General features: G+C 66.5%; 4 protein-coding genes across 4 annotated transcripts; 2 read left to right on the top strand and 2 right to left on the bottom strand.

The window, feature by feature from the left end:
- Window positions 1-108: 108 nt before the first annotated feature.
- Window positions 109-1327, bottom strand: EMIHUDRAFT_238540 (hypothetical protein; the record flags this gene model as incomplete). Its single annotated transcript, XM_005776777.1, has 2 exons — window positions 109-142; window positions 750-1327. 2 exons carry the CDS (start codon window positions 1325-1327, stop codon window positions 109-111), a joined length of 612 nt encoding a protein of 203 aa, XP_005776834.1.
- Window positions 1328-4501: 3174 nt separating this feature from the next.
- EMIHUDRAFT_238538 (hypothetical protein) lies at window positions 4502-5843 on the top strand (the record flags this gene model as incomplete). Its single annotated transcript, XM_005776776.1, has 4 exons — window positions 4502-4941; window positions 4983-5167; window positions 5478-5572; window positions 5784-5843. The coding sequence occupies 4 exons, from the start codon at window positions 4502-4504 to the stop codon at window positions 5841-5843; spliced, it is 780 nt and encodes a 259-aa protein (XP_005776833.1).
- Window positions 5844-8475: 2632 nt separating this feature from the next.
- On the top strand, window positions 8476-12236 carry EMIHUDRAFT_115922 (hypothetical protein; the record flags this gene model as incomplete). Its single annotated transcript, XM_005776775.1, has 5 exons — window positions 8476-10595; window positions 10642-10665; window positions 10712-10829; window positions 10947-10965; window positions 11875-12236. The coding sequence occupies 5 exons, from the start codon at window positions 8476-8478 to the stop codon at window positions 12234-12236; spliced, it is 2643 nt and encodes an 880-aa protein (XP_005776832.1).
- Window positions 12237-12332: 96 nt separating this feature from the next.
- Window positions 12333-13643, bottom strand: EMIHUDRAFT_238536 (hypothetical protein; the record flags this gene model as incomplete). The annotated part of the gene is made up of 4 exons (XM_005776774.1): window positions 12333-12351; window positions 12697-12833; window positions 13116-13379; window positions 13479-13643. 4 exons carry the CDS (start codon window positions 13641-13643, stop codon window positions 12333-12335), a joined length of 585 nt encoding a protein of 194 aa, XP_005776831.1.
- Window positions 13644-19226: the final 5583 nt, after the last annotated feature.

Genomic DNA, 19226 nt, shown 5'->3' with positions numbered 1-19226 from the left:
TCGTCGTCGTCGTAGAAGAAGGGGGAGGTGGCGCGGTCGCAGGTGTCGCAGGTGCTCGGAGCCTGTTCCAGCCGGAGGGTGTGAAGACTGGCGAGTAAAGACCACGCCTCACTTTTTCCAGGGGGGGATCCGTTGCTTTTCGCTGCGCATGCTCGAGCCCCCGGCGAGGGCTTGTGCTGTGAATAGCAGGCGTGGTCTCTACTCGCCAGGTGTGAAGAGAACCCTTCACAGGACGTGCCGCGGTCGCAAGTCGCTCGGAGGGGGGCGATGGGCAGCGTCCAAGGAGTCGGAGGAGCAGAGAGGCTCCCCGAACGGCGAGGAGGAGATATAGGGAGATCTCGGGGAGACATGGGGGAGATATAGGGAGATCGCACCTGACGGCGTATGACATGCGCGGGAGATATCGGGAGATATAGGGGAGATATAGGGAGATCGCGCCGGAGAGGCCGCCACGCCGCCGATGGCTCCCCCGGTAGGGAGGCGCTGCCCATGGCCCTCCCGGCCGGCGGGCGACAGGGAGGCGGCGGAGGGCGGCAGCGTCCAAGGAGAGCCATGGGCAGCGTCCAAGGGAGAGGAGGGCGCCGCCGCCCTCGCCGCAGCCTCCCTCCCGCCCTCCGCCGCCTCCCTGCCCTCCTCCGCCCTGCACGCCGCCGCCGCCCAGCCATCCTCCGCCCTGCACGCCGCCGCTGCCCAGCCATCACCGAGCTCCGCCTATCCGCCGCATGCACAGCCGCGCTGACGAAGCGTACTGTACTTGCGACGAGCTGCGCCACCACGCCTTGTCGGTCTCCGCCTCTGCCGCCGCCGCCGCCAGAGTGTACACGCCCTCCTCGGCGGCTCCAGGCGTACTAGCAGGGGCGTCGCGTGGCGGCGACGGAGCAGGGGCGTCGCGTGGCGGCGACGGACACTCGTGACCCGGCACGCGCCCGTGGCAGGAGGAGGACTCGGCGCAGGACCGCGAGCTAGCCGTCGCAGGATTCGCCGGACGGCTCACAGGAGCAGCCCGCTCGCCGCTCGACCCGCCATTCAGAGGGGTGGCCGCCGCGCGGAGCGACGCGAGGATCGAGGGCTTTGCGGCGGCAGACACCGCCGCGAAGTGGAGGCGGCGTGGGAAGACGCCGCAGACTGGGTGCAGCACGACGTCAAAGCGGAGCCCGCTCTTGGACTCCACGGCGACGATGCTGTCAGCAGGCCATGCGTTGGTCACCGCCGTGTCGTCCATTGGGCGTGTCGTAATGACGCTGTTGTCGGCAGGCGAGACTCGCAGCTGGCGCATGTAGTTGCCCCGCAGCAGCGTGTGCTTGGCCACGAGGAATGTGTCGATCATGGCCGCGAGACCAGGCTAGTGGGGCTCAGTCAAGGTGCGTGCAATCGCGGCGCCGCCCAGTTCCGGCACGCCCTCGAGAACACAGCCGCGTCCCACAACTGGGTTCGGCAACGACCGGGTAGGGGTTAAAAATTCGGTGCACGCCAAGCCAAGTTATATGCCAATGGCATGCGATCTAGAATCGGCTCACGCGCCTCTACTCGCATACGCTCACCCATAGAATTGTCACCGCCAGTGAGTGCGAGATAGGGCTAGCGGCTGGCGGCTAGCCCCTGAGGAGAGTGACCAGAGACACCTCACATGACCCCACACACGGTCTAGTCCGGCCTCGCGGTCGGTGGAGATTGCTAGAGGACGAGCAAGACTGCTCCCGCCGCCGAATCGACTGCACACACAACTTTCACGCATCACGGCGAAACACACACACACACGCTCAAGACCATTATCACATCGGCTTGTCGACATAGCGAGCGTGAGAAGCCAAAGAGCGGGCCGTCGCACAAACACCAGGTCCTGTGTCATGTGTGCGCCTCGCTCCACGTCATGTGTCACCTACTCGAAGAGCCCGCTCTTCGGCGCGCGAAACATGGCGTTGCGGGGCGGCTCGTCGACCTCGTCGTCGAGGGGCTGGAAGGAGCGGCTCTGCGGGGCCCGCGACCACCGGCCAGCGCGGGGGGGGGCAGGGGGGCGAGCGCCGCCAAGGTTCCGCTCCAGCAGCTCCACTGCCCGAGCCAGCTGCTGGGGCGATGCGCCGGCGGCGGCGGCGGCGCCAGTCCGTTGCGCCGACCGACGTTCTTGCGAATGCGGCAACTGATGTCGCATGCGGGCTTTCCTGCCGGCGGGCCTATACGGCAACTCACTCGAGGGAGATTTGCAACGCGCGGCGGGGTGCATCTCCCACACCGTGAGCGAGGGCTGACATGGTATGTGCTATCTCGTTTTTCTCTCGGCCATCGTATCAGATAGGTCTCGGTCTCGGGCTACGTGTTTGTGCCTGTGAAGGTCATATCCCTCGGCTTCGAATGCCGTGGGGCTCCTGTCGTCAGACGTGGAGACGCGAGGGTCGCCCCCCCTTGCCCCACCACCTCGTGTGTGTGGAGAAGTTTACCTTACCTTACCTTACCTTATATCCCTCGGCCATGCAGCAGTGTATGGCGCACAGCGGATCAGGCAGAGGAGAGCCCACGCCGACACGGCCGCGACCCCAAACATGGCGAGCGCCGCCGAGTCGTTCCAAGCGCCCGGGTCGCTGGACACCTGAGACAACGGAGATTGTGTATCACCATCCCATGAGACATGCACTATCAAACTATTAGCCTAATAACGTACCTAATTATTAGCACATACCTAATAACGCTGCTATTAATTTAATAATTAGCATTTTTCACGAAACTGATTGTGTAAATAAGCTAATTATTAGGTATGTGCTAATAATTAGGTACGTTATTAGGCTAATAGTTTGATAGTGTGGGTCATGGCCAGAGCTCTGGCCGAAGTGTAGAGTCGATAGGATAGCCAGAGATCCGGTCGAGACTTCTGTGGGCGAGCGTAACGAAAAGAGGCTGGGAGCCCGCATCTCTGTCGACCAGCTCATCGCTTGGCGCGCACCTTGACCCCCACATGTCGAAGCACCCCGTGCACCACGCCGAACGTTGTCCGCGTGTGGTGCGCAACGCCTATGGAAGAGGCGGCTCGAAAGAGACTCATATGAGGGGCTCCCACAGCGGCGTGAGCCCCGCGTGCGGTGCGCAACGCCGTCGGCCACGCCGTCGCACGCGCTCGCGGACATCCCCGTCACCGCGACGCAGTCGGGGAGCAGCTCGCCCAGCGCGCCGCCGAGCAGCGAGGGCGCGGCCGGCGGCGGCGGCGCGGACTGCCGCACTCCAAACAGGATTTGGGACGGCGGGAGCGCGGCCGGCGGCGGCGGGGAGGGCCGCGGCGGAGGCGGAGATTGGGTCGGCGGCGGCGCAAGCGGCGACGGCGGCGACGGCGGAGGCGGCGGCGCTTGCGGGTGGTGGGAAGGATAGCTCGGCGGGCTGACGGGCGACGGCGGCGGAGGCGGCGCCGGTGACGGCGGTAGCGGCGACAGGCGCGCGAATCCGCCGCGGCGAGGGCCTCCGCGGTTTCCTGCGTAGCCTGCTGCCCTCTGTGCCGGCGGCGGCGCGACGGGGCAGGCCGGGAAGGCAGGGAGCCTGGCCACAGAAGCGGCAGCGAAGGTCGACGCCCGCCGCGTTGCACCCGGCGCCGCCAGAGATCGCGCACGACGGCTCGAGGTAGCAGAGTATCGGCGAGTGGCACGCGAGCGAGGCCGTAGGGCCGCAGGGCGGCGCATCGAGCGGCATCGACAGCTGTCGTCGACAGGCGGATCTCTGTGTGTGAACGGCGGCTAAGAAACAGAAAAAGAAAATACTGGCGCCAGCTTGAGCCGAGACACTGCAGGAAGGGAGAGATGCAAGAAGGGAGAGACCGTGCACACAGGCATGAGAGCAACTAAAGGGCACAGACAACCCAAGACACACCGAGAGCTGATAGAGCGCACAATCAGCAAAACAAGTGATGCTCTCCAAGTGCTCTCTTATGTCTCGGTGGCTAGTTGCTTGTGGGCACACTCGAGAGCGCATGCTCACATGCAGCTCTGCGCACAGAGGTCTCAAAGAATTTCTGCCTCTCTCAAGACTCGGGTTTCTGTCGCGTCAGCTCACCAATCTTTTGGCGAGGGCCGACCGCGGCAGGTTGCGAGGCCTGGGTGAGGCCTAAGGACCTCTCGGGTGTAGGACCTCTCCTCTCTAGAGGACCTCTAGGAAACCTAGAGCCCATAGGTCTCGGGGGACGAAGGGGTCACACCCGACGACCTCGGGAACTAGCCGGGGCAGTCGGAGAAGGGGCAACTCCGTGCACTGACGGTCGGCCGTCAGAAAACACGCCTCCGTGGCTCGGGTTACACCAATCCTCGCTACCCAACGCGGCCAAAGGATATCCACCTCGAGAACCTCGAGAGAGAGCCCAGGTTCCCTGGGGTCGCCTCGTAAATAAACGAGTATAAACAGCGGTGGAAACAAAGCAAGGCGGACACACACATGACGCATCGCTCCGTCTCCACATTCTTTTTTCTGTTGTGCGTTAGTTTCAAATTCTTTTTTCTCGGCGCGAGCGTGCAGAGAGACCGGGACCCACATGGACGTCCTCTCGCTTCTGAAGGAGGAAGACGACAACCCGCGCGGACGCGGCGGCGCGACCGAGGCCTCTGGCCGGGTCCACCAGGGCGCCACTCTCGACGAGGCGGCCGCGGTCGAGGCTGCGCGGCAGGAGGCAAAGGAGCGCCGGATACCGCTTCGCGAGCAGGAGGCGGGGATCCTGCACCTGCTGCAGGCCAAGAGCCTCTTCGCGCGGCTGCGCCTGCCCGAACCGCACTACGACGCGGACGGCAAGCTCCTCTGGACGCCTCCCGGCGACCTCGTCCTCCGGCGCGTGTACGACGACCTCTCGCGCTGCTGCGCGCCGGACGTGTCGCAGCACCCGAAGCGCGAGGAGGGCTTCGCCAAGCTGAGCGAGGCGTACGACACCATCTCCAACAAGAACGGGAGGCGAGACTGTCTCTGCTCGTCGCCCGGGACGTCCGGCCATAATCTAATGCTTTGCAATGATTAATTAATAGGCGAGACGCGTACGTCGCTGAGCGGGTGGCGGAGCTGCGCCGGCTCGAGCAGCTGCGCGAGCAGGTGCGGCGCGAGGCAGAGGAGAAGGCGGCGGAGAGCTCCGCGGCGTCGTCGCCGAGGCCGTCTGGCCAAGACCACCGCGAGCCGTGGCGGCACACGCGGAACACAGATGCGGAACACGGATGTGGAGAGACGGAGGGCAGGTGGCAGTAGCACTCGCGCCGACACGCGTCCCGCAGGGCTGCAGCACACCCCCCTCCCAACTCTTGCTGCTCGTGGCTGATGACGTAGGTACTCCGGCCCGCGCGGTGCCGACTCTCCTCGCGCGCAGGCGATGGCGCGGCAGGGCAGCTCGGCGCTCGCCCGCAACCAAGCCCCGCCCCTCAAGCCCTCCTCCTCCGCCTCCGCCTCCGCCTCCGCCTCCGCCTCCGCCTCCGCCTCCGCCTCCGCCAAGCGGCCGCGCGACTGGCTGCGAGGCGGAGGCCCCGCCGCAGACCCAGACGCCGTCGTCGAGACGCAAGCCGCGGTCTCGTCCATCCGTTCAAAGCTGAGCGCGCCAAAGGCGGCGCGAGCGGAGCTTGGCGGCGCGGTATCTCGGGTCTCGCGCGATCTCGCGCGATCTCGGGCAATAGGCGGCGCGAGGGCCGGCGGCGCCGCCGCGCGGGCAGGAGAAGCTTGGCGCGCTCTCTCTCGGCCGGAGGGGACGGGTACTTTCCAGGAAGCGTCCAGGGGCGTCCTCTGGACTCGCTGTAGGCACGCACTCGGCGGGACTGACGGCGGAGCGACTCAAGCGGTCGCAGGAGGAGCACCGCGCAAAGATGGAGGCGGCGGGCAAGCCCGTCCCGCACTACCGCAAGTGACGGCTGACGGCTGACGCCGCGCGGTAGCCCCTCTCGAGCGCCACCTGCACACGGCCGCAGACGAGTCTAGAGGAGAAGTTCAGGCTAATACAAAACGGCGACGTGACCACTAAAGAAAGCCGATCTAGGTAGTGCAAAGGTGGGACAGAGTACACAGAATGCGAGGCGCCCGGCAATACACACACACGCAGGGGCGGGACCAATCGAGGAACACACACACGAAACCCCCCACGGAGCCCCAGCGCGGAGCCCGCTAAGTTTCTCACGCGCCCTCAGAAACAGCAGAAGCGGATATCCCTTGGCTGCGTTGGGTAGCGAGGATTGGTGTGACGCGGTCCACGCAGGCGTGGTTTCTGACGGCCGACCGTCAGAGCACGGAGTTGCCCCTTCTCCGACTGCCCCGGCTAGTTCCCGAGGTCGTCGGGTGTGACCCCTGTAGCGCGGGTGGGTTGGAGGGGGCTCGCTGCAAGGAAGCAAGGGCGGTGTGAGAGGCCGATCCCCGTAGTCCGCCCCACTTCTCCCCATCGGGCCGCATGAGCGGCCACGCCTCGCAGATTCGTTTCTCGCGCGCCCTGGGTCAGGCGCGCGGGGCATCCCCCGGGTCGCTCGACCAGCGATCCGAAGAGTGGCCGCTATGAGAGGGCAAGAGCGGGGCCCTCGACGCCTCTGTCCGGCCCTCCGAGGGGGGGAAGGGAATTGCGGGGTCCCCACAGTTCGGCCCTCCCGAGGGGGGGGTGGGGTGGAGCAAGGAGCTCATGAGAAACAGATTGTACAACTTTTCCCGCAACACTGGGCACGGGAAACAAGAAACTCAGATCTCCTGACAGAGATTCCCTTCTGCTGTCCTGACGTCCGTCATCACCTGAAGCCCTCCGCCGCTGTGACCGCCGCCGCCGCCGCCGCCGCCACCAACCTCTCCCGCCCGTGCTGCACACCAGCCGCGGCCTCACATACAGAGTGATCATAAGAGACGTCCACATTCTGTGTATCGTCGCCACACGCGTCACCAATACCTGCAGGCAAGAGGGGATGGCTTTGGTCGGCTGTGTGACGCACCTGCTCCCTATGAAGGGCATCGAATCCAGCGCCTCCGCTCCCTCTCTGATGCCGCTCCTCCTTTGGGAATATTACTAGTACGAGCAGTGCGCGGGCACACCCGAGCCGCGGCGCCACCGAACGCTCCATGCCGTAGTAGTCACCATGGTCGCGTCGCCGGTAGCCGGGCTCATCTCGCTGGTGGGCCGCTTGATGGGCCGCCCCCCCCCCACTGTGGCCTCCCAGCGCCTCCCTCCCTCCCTCCCTCCCTCCCCAAGAGGACGCGGAGGAGGACGAGGAGAGGCGCCGCGTCGGTGGCGGCGAGGGCGTGCGGCTCGGTCGCTCGTCGGGTGCAGCCTCCATCACCAGCACCTGATTCAGTGCGGAGCACATCTTGGGGAGGGCAGGGCCAAGCCCTGCAGTCTAGGCACCTGCAACGCCCCAGCGCGCAACAACAAGTCGTGCACCGCCGTGGCGCTCCCTGGCACTGCGAGGTCGAAGACAACCTGAGGCGAGACCGAGTGGGGTGCAAGGGCGAGGGCGATCGACGTCGAGCCGACGCCGCGCGCACCTTCCATCGTGTCGCCTCACTCCCGCTCCCGCTCGTTCGCTGCTGCTGCGCCTCGCCCGAGAGTGGCGGGAGGTGCGCAGTGCTGGCCGCAGCGTCGCTACCGGAAGAATGGCAGCGTGCTAGACGCTGTGCCGCGAGCGCCGCCGCCTCCGCCGCTGGGGACTGTGCGGTGCTAGCCGGTGGAGCTGGAGCTCTCGATTCTGTCGGCAGCGTCCTCGCGTTGGAGGGAAGCGTCTCCCGCCGAAGCCGTGAGTTCGCTGCTAGGCTGTCTGTCCCGTCGTGTAGTACACCGCACCGCTGTCTCGAACGCCGTCCGCCCCCTGGGCGCCCCGTTCCCGTACTTCCGTTGCTGCTTTCTCCACTTCTTTTTTGAGTTCTTTGACCGTTGTAAAATGCTTTATTTTCATTGCACGACGCGGGGCAGTGGCTCGCGAAAAAAATCTTTATTTTGCCATCTCGTTTTCTTTATTTTAGGTTGATCTTTGCAACTGCAGGCGACGAGAACGAAGCCGCCGCGGAATGTCACCTCGAGAACCTCGAGAACCTCGAGAGGAGCACTTGGAGAGGCGTCCGTTTTATTTATTGAGCTTAGCCTTCGATGTTAGGAAACAAAGCAAGGCGGGACATGGCATATCGCTCTCGGGCCCACAGACATCCCGCACACCCGCCGCCCCCGCGCGCGCCCCACCCCGGCCGGGAGAGAGGGGAGTGACAGTTTGGGACGGCGACAGCCCGAGTATGTTGAGTCCTGGCTCAACAACGCAGGGTTCAAGAGGGGGTGGTCCGGCTCACAAGTCCGGCTGCGCGGCGTTTATTTATTTGTTTATACGTCTGACATAACGTCCGATGACAGCGTCCAGCGCCTGCGCTGCTCTCCTCCTCGTCGAGGAGACGGACATCTGCTCCTCCACTTTCGCGTGCCCTCGGCGCATCGTTGAGCGCCTGCGGGCCGCCGGTTGTGCGGCCGCTTCGCCGGAGACCGTGAGGATTTCCCGCGAGCTCTTTGGCAGCGTCAAGCGTGCATACATGCCTGTGCTGGCGCAGCACCCTTCGCTGCCGCTCTCACTCGACGCACTAGTCGGACCCGCGCTACGCGTCACGCTCGACGTCGTCCTAACCCGCTGTGACCGGACGCCGCTTGCGCCTCTGATGCGAGCGCTCCCGGCTCTTCTTGACGGGTTTCGGGTGGCGCGGCCGGGAGGCTTCGGCGCGGCGCGACTGCGGCTGTTCGTGTACGAGCGCTGCGCTGCCGGAGAGGCCTCGCCTCCGCCGCTCGACGTGCGCGACAGACTGTTTGAGGTGCGGCGGCGCCGCATGCCCGCGCAGACCGGCACCGGCGGTGGGCGGGGCAGCAGAGGGCGGATGTGGGGCGCCCTGCGGGGTCACGCTGCGGCTGCTTCAGGCGAAGGCGGAGCCGGCTTCACGCCCGCGCCGCTGACGCTCGTGCTCAGCCGGCGCGGCGCGGCGCTGCTCGACCCGCCGGCCGCGGCGTCGGCCGGCGCTGCAGCTGCGGGTTTGCGGCGGAGCGGCGGAGCGACGGAGCTGGGTGGTATCGAAGGCGTCATGAGAGCGCTGCGGAAGAGGTACGATGCGTCGCCTCGGGCGGACCCATGGACGGCACACGACAGCGTGGCGGCGAGCACCGTGCAAGCGGTGGTGGACGCGCTGGCCGCAGCCTCGGCCGACGGCACAGCGGCGGGCGAGGCTGCGGCGGCGGGCGAGGGCGCGGCGGGAGCGGCGGCAGCGGCGTACCGGGAGGTTCGCGGATGCGGCACCAACGCGACCGTCGGTTGGGTTGTGCCCGCGGCGTCACTCCTCTCATTCCGGTCCACCACAGCCCGCGAGGTGCCGCCGCTCCCAGCGCAGAGCTGTCGCGAAACGCTTTCGCCGCCGCCGCCGCGCCTGCCCGCTGCCCCAGCAACGGATGTGCGGGGCGAAGGCGGCCGCGCTGCCGCCGCCGCTGGTGGTGGTGGTGGCGATGGCGGTGGGGAGTACGGCATCGACGTGGCGACGTGGCCTGGAAACGCGTCGCGGCCGGGCTTCTGCGCAGTGACAAACGACGGCGTCGAGGGGTCGTGCGCGCGTGGCGGGTCAGGCTCGTGGAGCACTCAGGCGCACCATGTCCTCTCCTTCGCCGACTGCGCCGCGCGCTGCCGCCTCTGCGCCTCGTGCCGGTTCGTCACCTACTCCCCGACGGAGGACGACTGCTCCTGGTACAGCCGCTGCGACCTCCGCCGCCTCGGCCAGGCGCCCGGCTTCCACTCTCTCGAGGTGCGGCCCTCCGGCCCAAAGGGCGCCCTGAGTGGAGCTGCTTCTTGGGCGGCGGACGCGGAGGAGGCGTACCGCCGCCGCTTTGCGTTGGACCGTGCTTGGCATTGCCGCATGCTGCGCGGCTCTTTGCTGCAGCTCGTTTGGGCGGTCGGCCAGCTGCTGCTCGGAGCGACCAGCACCAGTGGTGGTGGCAGCGGCAATGGTGTTGGCAGCAGCGGCAATGGTGTTGGCAGCAGCGGCACTGGTGGCAGCGGCAACGGCAGTGCTCGTGGCGGTGGCGAGGGTGGTGGTGGTGGCGGCAGCGCCAGTGGTGGCGATGGCAGCGTCGGCCCCTTCCGTGCTGTGTCGCCGGTGCCGTTTGGCTGCGTCGAGCCCGACTTTGTCCTGAACAATCGGCGACTGCTCCCGTCGCGGCGGGAGATTGCCGCTTGCGGTCGGCTCACCAGCCGCAGCCGCCGCGCCAGCTTGCAGTCGCACCTTCGCTCGCTGGCCGCTGGCGCAGAGGCGGAGCGGTGCCGTGCGGGGACGACCGTGCAGCGCGAGTTGCACCTCTCTGGCTTCTCATCGATGCTCGGGTCGCTGCTCAAGCCATGGACGATCGCGATCCGGCTCGGGCTCGCGCTGCAGACGCCAAAGGCCCCCGGAGTCCTCTCACCAGATCGCTGCAGGGGGCGGTCGCGCCTCGACCTCGGGTGCTTCTTCCGGCCGCTCGGCCCCACATGCGAGGCGACGGCCGCCGGCGCCGCGGCACCGGCGATCGGGCTCAACCTCGCCCAGCTTCGGCGCGAGTCGCTCGCGACGCACGGCGGCGACGCGATCCCGAGGCCGTGGCGGCACTTGGGCGCCTTCTGGCGGGCGTCGCACTTGCTCGAGGCGTTCGCTCGCAGATGACAATGTGAGCGGCTGGTTCGTTGTGATCAGGTGGGCGTCGCACTTGCTAGAGGGGTCCGCTCGCAGATGACAATGTGAGCGGCTGGTTCGTTGTGGTCAGGTGGGCGTCGCACTTGCTCGAGGAGCTGACGCGTCCCGCGCAGAGCCTCGAGGAGCGCGTCGACGCTGCGGCGCGCGAGAGCGGGCTGGCGGCGGCGCTGGAGGCGAGAAGGGCGGCGGTTGGCAAATTAATGAACGAGCTGGGCTCAATCGTGGACCGAGTCTATCTTAGGCGGGCGAGGCGGTGATCGGCAAAGTAATGATCGAGTTGCGCATTTGGGCTGAGTCTAACTTAGGCGGGCGAGACGGTGATTGGTTTGCACGTGCGGCACGGCGACTCGTGCGCCTCCGTGGAGGTCTGAGACACTTCCGAGACCCTCGAGACACTTCCGAGACACTTCCGATACACTTCCGAGACACGCCTGAGAGAGATATTTCCAAGACACTTCCTCACTCGACACCGACACGTCCTCCTCACCCGCCCTTCAACTGGCACTCCTACCCGACACGTCCTCTGGCTGTTCCGCCCGACACGTCCTCCCGACACGTCCCATGACACGTCCACCGACACGTACTCCTGACACGTCCCATGACACGTCCCATGACACGTCCACTGCCTCCTCTGACACGTCCCATGACACATCCACTGCGTCCTCGGACACGTCCGCTGACAGTCCTCCCGACACGCCCCGCAGGCGGCGCGCACGTGTCGTGCCTGCGAGCCGCTGTCGGCATACCTGAGCGCGATACTGCCATGGGCGGCGGCGGCGGGCGCCAGCACAGTCTTCCTCGCCACCGACTCCGCCGCGGTGGTCGCCGATGCGCGCGCGGCAGAGCGCGACATGGCGGCGCGCGGAGGCGGCGGTGGCAGCGGGCCGAGGCTGCGGTTTCTGACCGTCATGACAAACGTGACACGTCACGAAGGCAGGTGCATCTCGGCGGCATCTCGGCGGCATCTCGGCGGATCTCGGCGGATCTCGGCGGGTCTCGGCGGGCCTTGGGCAGCCTTCACGGACCGCGGGCTGATCTGCACAAGCGTGGCACGTAGCGGCGGGGGCGGCAAGGAGGCGCCTGAGATCCTCGACACGCTGCTCAAGCGCCGCTTCGCAAGTGGCGATGCGGCGGCGATCGCAAGATCGCACGACGGCGCCCTCGCCGAGATTCGCCGAGATTCGCCGAGACTCGCCGAGACTCGCCGAGATTCGCCGAGATTTCCGAGAGTAGGCGTCCTGGCCGGCCTGGTCGAGACGCTGCTGCTCGCGCGCTGCAGCGCGCTGGTGGGCAAATTCTCGTCAGGGCTCTTTCGGCTCGCATACGCGCTCTCCGCCGCGCACAAAGGCGGGCTCCCGCCCTACCTCTCGCTCGACGCGCCGTGGTGCGTCGACTACGGGTTGCCGGCCGTCTTCAACGACGAGTTCCCGTCGCGAGGACCCGACGCCGACGCCGACGGGGGCGGCCACGGCGGCGGAGCGGCCACGGAGCAGGTTGTCGTCACCACGGCACAGGCGCCCGGCGGCCGGGGAGGCCGAGGCGGCGAGGCGCGTGGCGTGGTGAGGAGGCCGTTTTTGAACGTCTGCCCCTGCTGAGAGGATGTGCCCTCTCCTAGCTTCGTCGGGCAAGTCGTGGAGCCTCGAGGCCGTAGCACGAAGCATAGCCTCTTGACAAACAAATAACAATCCGTTTCAGATGCGCGGGAGAAGACTGGTAAGGTAAGGTAAGGTAAACTTCTCCACACACACGAGGTGGTGGGGCAAGGGGGGGCAACCCTCGCGTCTCCACGTCTGACGACAGGAGCCCCACGGCATTCAAAGTGCAAGGCCCAGTGCGCGTGGGTGAGCGGTGTGTGTGTGTGTGTGTGTGTGTGTGTGTGTGTGTGTGTGTGTGTGTGTGTGTGTGTGTGTGTGTGTGTGTGTGTGTGTGTGTGTGTGTGTGTGTGTGTGTGTGTGTGTGTGTGTCTCACGTCACTGCATCCTCCGCCGGTTCGCCCGAGCCAGCCATCGCGTTGTTCACCTTGGTTGAGTAGTCACGGTACAACTCGACGACAACCAGCTTGTCGCGCCCTTGCCCGTGAAGGCGGCCTCGTGGATCGCGGCGATCACGCGCTTGTTCCGCGGCCCCACCCCCTCGTCGGCGCGGTCTTCCATCTCCGCCACACGGGGCCCCTCGCCGTCGATCTCGATGACCTTGGGCGGCAGCCGCTCTGTAGAAGAGCTCGTCCTCTGCCGCCGTCCTCGGCTTTTGCGGGAGGGAGGAAAAGCTGCGGAACGGAGGCGCGCGGGCGAGCCGAGGGCGTGCGAATGTGAGACAGGATCGGGGCAGAGAGTTCATGTCGAGAGAGGCGAGAGGCAGCAGAGCAGCGACGAGAGGTGTGCCACAGCGTTTAGAGTCTGCCCTCCCACGCGTGTAGCCACTGTAGTCTGATGTGGGTCTGGGGTGGCGGCGCACTCCCAGAAGAGGGCGGTCACGTGCTCGCCGAGCGGGTGGCGCAGGAAGCGCCGCACGTTGGCCAGATACTCTCCGGTCACGTCGGGGTGGTCCGGCGTGGCCCAGCCGTAAGTAAGCCCGGCGACTTCGCGGCTCAGCGAGCGCAGCGCCGCAACAGCCTCCTTCGGCGTGAGGAAGATGCGGATGCGTCGCTCCTCCTCCATCCGCTCCAGCTCTTGCCGGCGGAGGAGTTTGGGCAGCACCGCCTCGGAGCCGTCGGCGCGCAGGAACTCGGTGCGGAGCAACTCTTGATGGCGCCCGAGGCGAGGGCGGCGATGAGCAGCTTGTCGAGGGCCGCCAGCAGCGGGATGCCCTTGTGGTCGGCAGCGTCGAGCCCGGCTGACATGCTCGTCCTCGGCCTTAGTCTGCCGGCAGCATAGCCCTCGGCATCGTCTGTCAAGATCGAGCTTGCCGACCGGCTGCTTTTCCGGCATCAGCTGCCTCTCCTGCGCGAGCTGCTCTCTCTGCTCCTCTTCCAGCTCGTCCGGTTTGCTCTCGCCGCAGCCCATGGGCGTGTGAGCCGCCAGGGCGTGTTAGCAATCATGCTCACAAAGGCGGGGGGGGGGGGGCGGGCCCCCGCGCGCAATTTCTTTTTCCGCAATACTTTCTTTTTCTTAGGGTAGAAAGCCATTCTGCTACGGCTCTAAAGTACGGCGGCTCAATCAACGTTGGCAGAGAGGTTCCACAGCGCCCCCGCCGCATTCTCCTTCTGCCCCTCATTCCCGTCGCGAGCCAGCGACGCGAGGACCTCGATCCCGCCGGCCGCAGCAATCGCCACTCTGTTGTCGTCGTTGTAAGCGAGGTTGCTCAGCGCCGCCGCCGCTTCTTCCTTCAGCGCCTCACTCCCGTCGCGAGCCAGCGCGACAAGGGCCTCGACCCCGCCGGCCGCAGCAATCGCCACTCTGTTGTCGTCGTTGCCAGCGAGGTTGCACAGCGCCCCCGCCGCATTCTCCTTCTGCCCCTCATTCCCATCGCGAGCCAGAGCGATAAGGACCTCGATGCCGCCGGCCGCAACAACCGCCGCCTCGTTGTCGTCGTTGACAGCGAGGTTCGCCAGCGCCCCCACAGCGTTCTCCTTCTGCATCTCATTCCCATCGCGAGCCAGCGCAATAAGCACCTCGATCCCGCCGGCCGCAGCAATCGCCACTCTGTTGTCGTCGTTGATAGCGAGGTTCCACAGCGCCGCCGCCGCTTCTTCCTTCAGCGCCTCACTCCCGTCGCGAGCCAGCGCGACAAGGGCCTCGACCCCGCCGGCCGCAGCAATCGCCACTCTGTTGTCGTCGTTGACAGAGAGGTTCCACAGCGTCCCCGCCGCACGCTCCTTCTGCGCCTCATTCCCGTCGCGAGCGAGAGCGATAAGGACCTCGATGCCGCCAGCCGCCGCAATCGCCGCCTTGTTGTCGTCGTCCCGGGCAAGCTCCTGGAGCGTTGCCGCGCCGTCCGCCTTCTCGTCCTCGCCTCCGACCCGTAAGAGACCGACGAGCGCGTCCACCCGCCTGCTGCCAGCCTCCTCTCCCGACAGCCGCTTGAGCTCTCCGAGCGCAACAGCGCGCAGCTCCGAGGAGGCATCGCCAGCGGTCTCCACCAGCCGCGCGAAGGCACCGCGCGGCGCGCACATCAGGGACCACCGCTTGCACACGGCCGCGTGGCGCAGCCCCGTCTTCTCGAGCACGCACGGCGCAAGGTCCGGGTCCGCGAGGACGTCGGTCGCGACGGCGGGCGGAGGGCTGTGGTGGGCGAGGAGCGCCTCGGCCCTCCTGTTTGCAGCGGGGCTGTCCCGCATCGCGCCGGCGGTAATCGCGATCAGGGCATCGGGCGGAAGAGCGGCGAGCCGCAGCTCGTAGCGGGCCGAGGCGAGCATTTCGCTGAACTCACGGTCGATTTTCTTTCTTTGCCATGACCGGCCAAGGGGCCCATACCGAGAGAGAGAGAGAGAGCCTGACTGTTCTTCACCTTACTACATACATACATAGAGAGAGAGAGAAGGGGGGGAGCTGATCCCACTCAATAACCAACTCTCAGGGGCAGTAGGTGGGCGAGCTTCAGGCACGCTCATCTCGATCGTCAAGACGTTGCTACGCGCGGCCTTCCGCGGGGGGAGCTGCGTCGACGGGTGCGGGACCGCGGCGCAGCCAGTGCCGCGGCGAGGCCTCCGGCTGTTTGCGGCGGGCGGCTTGCTGCTCGCTGCATGGCGAAAAACTCGTCTCGCCACACACCAAGGGCGTATGCTCTGGCGAGACGTGAGGCGCATGCGCCCAGGAGGGGAGGGGGCATGTGTAACGACACTGCTAGAGATGCCTTTCGGGGCCCAGAGATAAAACTTCTGTGATGCCATGCGTGACCTAGTAGTGTCCCCAGCTATGGGCGTGTCCACGTTGGAGCCAGGTGTGGTGTGGGCGCGAGAATAGCTCCGCCGTTCATGGAGGCAACCGATGCGAGTCGACTGGTGTGTGTCGTCGTGGTTTCGTATCAAGAATTCTCTCTCTCTCTCGGGCCCATACCGCGTTGGTGTCCAGTCCGAGCCTGACTGTTGTTCATCTTTCTACATACATACGGGCCCGAGCTGTGTGTGTGTGTGTGTGTGTACTCACACTCACACACACGCCCGAGCTGGCCTTGAGTTATGTGTTGTGCCCTTGTTTGTTTCTCTTGGCACCTTGGAGTGCTGGGGGGGGCGACAGGAAGAATGTGGCCCTGAGTTATGTGTACGCCAACTCAGGGTGTGCGGCAGCCAGCTGGCTGTGTGTCTTGTGAGCTTGTTTGTGTCTGTATGTCGTTCGTGCGTGTCGTCATCATCTGTCTCGCGTCCACCCATACCGCGTTGGTGTCCAGTCCGAGCCTGGCTGTTCTTCACCTTTCTACCTACCTACCTTATGTGTACGTGTGAGTGAGTATTCTTGATACGAAACCACGACGACACACACCAGTCGACTCGCATCGGTTGCCTCCATGAACGGCGGAGCTATTCTCGCGCCCACACCACACCTGGCTCCAACGTGGACACGCCCATAGCTGGGGACACTACTAGGTCACGCATGGCATCAGAAGTTTTATCTCTGGGCCCCGAAAGGCATCTCTAGCAGTGTCGTTACGCATGCCCCCTCCCATCCTGGGCGCATGCGCCTCACGTCTCGCCAGAGCATAAGCCCTTGGCGTGTGGCGAGACGAGTTTTTCGCCATGCAGCGAGCAGCAAGCCGCCCGCCGCAAACAGCCGGAGGCATCGCCACGGCACTGGCTGCGCCGCGCTCCCGCACCCGTCGACGAAGCTCCCCCCGCGGAAGACCGCGCGTAGCGACGCCTTGTCGATCGAGATGGGCGCGCCCGAAGCTCGCCCACCTACTGCCCCTGAGAGTTGGTTACGAGTGGGATCAGCTCCCCCCCTTGGGATCAATGCTTCCACGACCTCGCACCCAACATCTCAGGCGGGATCAGAAGGGGACTCCACACCGGACACCGCCCGGGCACAGCCCCCCTACCCGTCGGATCGCACAGGGCCCCCTAGGAGCAGCCCACACACAATCTCGCATCGGCAGATTGCGCCTGAGTCAGGCAGACAGCAGACAAGGAGAGGAGAGAGGAGAGAGAGAGAGAGAGGAGAGAGGAGAGGGTGAGGGTGTGTGCACACGTGTGGAGCAGGGAGGGTGTCTGTGGTGGGCTATAGTCATACTACGTGGTTAGAACCACGCGCCCCTCAGGAGCTAAGGTAGAGCTGAGCGTCCAAGACGCCTCGGTCCCTCCCACCGGCGTGAAGACCATCCGGGTCTATCGGGTTCGCCCTCCGGACGGACCCGTCCCCGCGATGGCCCACGGTCCTCCGTCGCCTGGTTGACCCCCTGCCTCCCGGTTGAACCCCCAGTCCTTGTAGTCCATCATGAAATAAACTCAAAGATCCACCACAGCCACCACCCTCCGCCTCCACCGTCGAGCCGCGATCGCTGCCGCCCGCGACGCCGCCCGCCGCGTCAGATTGCCGCGACGCGCGTCTCGAGCCGAGTCGCAGAGCCGCGCCGCGCCAGCAGCAGCATATGCACCAGCAGCAGCAACATCACCACCAGCAGCAGCACCAGAGAGAGACAGTGCAGTGTGACAGCAGCGCAGAAGCGCTCGCAGAGCGGCGCGCAGCGCCGCGCACGCCACGCCGCGGGCGGTCGGACGAGCGCAGCGTACGTCGGCCGCGAGCCGCGTCGCCAGCCGTCTCGCGAGAGAGCGGCGCCGCCGCGTGCGCGCAGCAGCCGCCGCGGCAGAGGCGAGCCGCGGCGACGGCCGCACAACTGATAACTGCCCATTGGCGGTTTCACACACACACACACACACACACACACACACACACACACACACCATTTCTGGAATTCTGTGTCCCCGAGCTTGGAGCACTTGGAGCACTTGGAGTGCAGTCATTAGCCTCACATCCTTCTTCAACAATTCTTTTGCTCGCGATGTCCACCCCGCCGCGCCGCCGCTCGCGCCGCCTCGCCTCCGCCTCCGCCGCCGCTCCCTCGCCGACACGCCGCCGCCCGCCCGCCTCCTCGACCTCCCCACGGACCTCCTCGTGCGCGCCCTCTCTCGCTGCGACCCCGCCGACATCGCTCGCGTCGCGGCCGTCTCGCTGCTCTTCCACGCCTCGCTTGCGCTGGAGGGCATCCGCTTGTGGGCGCAAGAGCGCGGCTTCGAGCTGCCGGCGCAGCCAGAGGGCGAGAGCTGCGCCGTGCGGTGGCTGTGCTTCGCTGCGCTGCTGCGCGAGTCCAACCCGCCGGCGAGGGCGGCCGCAGGCACTCGGCACAGCCTCTTCATCGTTCGCGAGGGGCGGCTCTCGTCGTGCGGCTATGCGCCGGTTCACCCCCTTTCCCAAGCCTCCATCACCCCAGGGCTACTCGGCCACGGCGAGGGCGTGGCGCAGCTCAACACGCCCACCCGCCTCCCTTCCTCGCTGGGCGGCGAGCGCGCCGTGAGTGTGTCGGCGGGAGAGATCCACAGCCTCGCCCTCGCCATAGACGGCGCTGTTTGGAGCTGGGGTGATGGAGGTGGGGGCAAGCTGGGCCACGGCGACCGGCAGACCCACTGGCAGCCGAAGAAGATCGAGGCTTTGGCTGGCCGGCGCATCGTCGCTGTGTCGGCTGCAGCCGGGTACAGTCTCGCCATCACCGCCGATGGCGCTATTTGCAGCTGGGGCTATGGAGGCGGCGGCCGCTTGGGCCACGGCGACCAGCAGCCGCAGCTTCTGCCGAAGAAGGTCGAGGCGTTTGCTGGCCAGCGCGTCGTCGCTGTCTCGGCCGGAGAGCACCACAGCCTCGCCATCACCGCCGATGGCGCTGTCTGGAGCTGGGGCGATGGATTCGGCGGCCGCTTGGGCCACGGCGACCTGCAGAGCCAGCTGCTGCCGAAGAAGGTCGAGGCCTTCGCTGGTCGGCGTGTCGTGGCCGCGACGGCTGGACGCTACCACAGCCTCGCCCTCACCGCCGACGGAGCCGCCTGGAGCTGGGGCGATGGCTTCTTTGGCCAGCTGGGCCACGGCGACTGGCAGGACCAGCTGCTGCCCAAGAAGGTCGAGGCCTTGGCTGGGCGGCGCGTCGTCGCTGTCTCGGCGGGAGGGGGGCACAGCTTCGTCATTACTGCTGAAGGCGCCGTCTGGAGCTGGGGCCGTGGAGGCGACGGCCAGCTGGGCCACGGCGACGAGCAGGACCAGCTGCTGCCCAAGCAGGTCGAGGCCTTTGCGGGCCAGCGCGTCGTCGCTGTGTCGGCTGGATACGTCCATAGCCTCGCCCCCACCGCCGACGGCGCCTTCTTTACCTGGGGCGAGGGCGGCCACGCCTGCCTAGGCCACGGAGAGGACCTGTCGAATCAGCTGCTGCCCAAGAAGGTCGAGGCGTGGGCGCCGGGGCAGTGATGAGAAGGGCGGTAGGGTGCAAGTGACGGTCAGTGTTGCCCCCTTCTCCGACTGTCCCGTGCTATGCGCCGAGCCCGCGGCTTGCCGCGCGCCCTCCTGCCCCCCTCCGTTGCTGGTCTCGGTCGGAATGGAGGCCGTGAGGGCCTCCCCCCCGCCCGCGGCACGGTCTCCCGCGCATGTGTCGCGCACAGTCATGCCATCTGCTGC

Source organism: Emiliania huxleyi (assembly GCF_000372725.1).
Source record: "Emiliania huxleyi CCMP1516 unplaced genomic scaffold EMIHUscaffold_272, whole genome shotgun sequence".
Taxonomy (NCBI): Eukaryota; Haptophyta; order Isochrysidales; family Noelaerhabdaceae; genus Emiliania; species Emiliania huxleyi.
Note: the sequence above shows the minus strand (reverse complement) of the source record. Positions and strands in the feature narration are given on the sequence as shown.